Here is a 2,446-nt window from a genome sequence, read left to right as displayed (position 1 = left end):
GCTTGAAGGAAATCTAGAAACAGGAAGAAAAAAGAAACTGCAGTTTGAAAACCTAACCAGCATCATGCTTCAAGCAATCACACCTGAACGTCATGAAGAAATTCAGGTCAAGAGTGATCAGGCTAGAGCAGAATGGGAGGATTTTCAGAACAGTCTGGAAAAAACAAAGAGCCATTTACAGCAAGTTCTGCATTTGTGGAAGAAGTATGAAGAAGAATTTGAAGCATTCAGTGCATGGCTTCGAGACATGGAAGCTCGAGTGAAAAGTGAGACATCCCAGCAAGTTGAAATAGACTCTTTAGAACAACAACTGAAGACATTAGAGGTACAACTCCTGTTTTTAAAACAAAACAAAATTTAAATAAGAACAACAAACAAATGTAGCTACAGTGTTGTGAGTCTTAGAGTACAAAGAAACTATTAAAGTTACCATAAGAGAATAAGACATAATGATCAATAATTCAGTCAACTGGAAATAAGGAATTGAATTATACAGAAATATCATAGGTTTAATCACAAAATAAAATACAATATGTTCTCTAATACATGAATTATGTTTGAAATACTTAAACAAATACTGCATTCAGAGTCCCTGAGTAAATGTGCTTTTTGAAAACAGCTAGAAGGCACTGTAAAAATGTGCAGTGTAATAATTTTCCAACCTAAAGAAGCATAGTTTTAACTCAAATATCTTCCACTTCTTCCATTTCATCACACTTCTTTAGGTTTTAGAAAATATTACATCACACTTCTTTAGGTTTAGAAAATATTACATCACAATTCTTTAGGTTTTAGAAAATATTACTTCACACTTCTTTAGGTTTTAGAAAATATTACATCACACTTCTTTAGGTTTTAGAAAATATTACATCACACTTCTTTAGGTTTAGAAAATATTACTTCACACTTCTTTATGTTTAGAAAATATTACATCACACTTCTTTAGGTTTTAGAAAATATTACTTCACACTTCTTTAGGTTTTAGAAAATATTACATCACAATGATTTAATTGTGTATATGGATCTAGATGAAGTGTACTATACCAGTGGAAGATACTTGAGTTAAAAATATTATGATTTAGTTGTGTATATGGATCTAGATGAAGTGTACTATACCAGTGGAAGATACTTGAGTTAAAAATATTATGATTTAATTGTGTATATGGATCTAGATGAAGTGTACTTACAAACAGAAAATTCATTTCAAAGATTGATGATGTCTTCATGCAGGGTTTACAACAGGATGTAAAAAATCATCAGAAGCCATTAGAAAATCTCATGGATCTAACTCAAGAAATCAGTAAGGAAAGTCCAGAGTCTCGTGTGACTAATCAAGTAACACAACTCAAAACACGATTTACTGCTTTGGAAAAGGCCCTCCAGGTTAGAAATGTTTTAGTTGATAAAATAGTTAAATTATTTAAGGGTATTATTTACCATTTGAAATGTGAATTTGTATGACTACAATAAAAAATCTGATAATCCAGAAAAACGGTAGTTGTTTAGGTTAAATAAATAATAATTCACTAAATCTTTGCTATATGATATAAACCTAATGAATTATATGTGTAATAGTAGCAGCATTGAAAGGAATGGTTAATCTAAGAAGTAAATAACTCTGTTGGAATTAATGTATAAATCATCGTGTTAGGACTAAATAGCATGCAAGTTTACCTTTAATGACTAACAAACAAAGTAACTGTAAAAAATAATTAACAAATAATTTTTAAAGATGTGTATAAATTTATGTTATATATCAATAATAAGGGAAATATATATTTAATGCCTAATTTATAGATATCTTGTTTAAATTACCTCAGTTACTTTCATGTAACTGACTAAATATCCAAAAACACATTTAATAAAGGATTGTGGTTTGAACTTTAACATGTTAAAAGTGATCGTTTCTTGTTTTCTATACAGAATGCAGTTGTGAGAGTTAGGGATTTGATGAAAACTGAGGAGAGCTATAAAAGAGCCAAGAGAGACCTCCAATCCTGGTTAGATATAATGGAAAGAAAACTTGAATTATCTGCTGAAGCTAGTGGAGATCGAGCTCTATTGGAAGGCAGATTGGAAACTCTGAAGGTAGCTTGAGCTTCATGACATAAAACCCTTTGATAGGGTGGAGACTGGGTGTGATAACATATAGCCATTTGATAGGGTGGAAACTGGATGTGATAACATAAAACCCTTTGATAGGGTGGAGACTGGGTGTGATAACATATAGCCGTTTGATAGGGTGGAAACTGGATGTGATAACATAAAACCATTTGATAGGGTGGAAACTGGGTGTGATACATAAAGCCATTTGATAGGGTGGAGACTGGGTGTAATACATAAAGCCATTTGATAGGGTGGAGACTGGGTGTGATAACATAAAGCCATTTGATAGGGTGGAAACTGGGTATGATAACATAAACCCCTTTGATAAGGTGGAGACTGG

General features: G+C 32.0%; 1 protein-coding gene across 1 annotated transcript; it reads left to right on the top strand.

Annotated features, from left to right (window-relative positions):
- Positions 1-6: 6 nt before the first annotated feature.
- On the top strand, positions 7-2,088 carry LOC111088651 (nesprin-3-like; the record flags this gene model as incomplete). Its single annotated transcript, XM_022399363.1, has 3 exons — positions 7-325; positions 1,231-1,383; positions 1,924-2,088. Coding segments are annotated over exons 1-3 (579 nt in total), but the record flags the coding sequence as incomplete, so codon positions are not given.
- Between the last annotated feature and the right edge of the window lie 358 nt (positions 2,089-2,446).

This window comes from Limulus polyphemus, unplaced genomic scaffold, assembly GCF_000517525.1.
Source record: "Limulus polyphemus unplaced genomic scaffold, Limulus_polyphemus-2.1.2 Scaffold4185, whole genome shotgun sequence".
Lineage (NCBI taxonomy): Eukaryota > Metazoa > Arthropoda > Merostomata > Xiphosura > Limulidae > Limulus > Limulus polyphemus.
The sequence above is the reverse complement of the archived record's forward strand: the minus strand, read 5'-3'. Positions and strand labels throughout refer to the sequence as shown.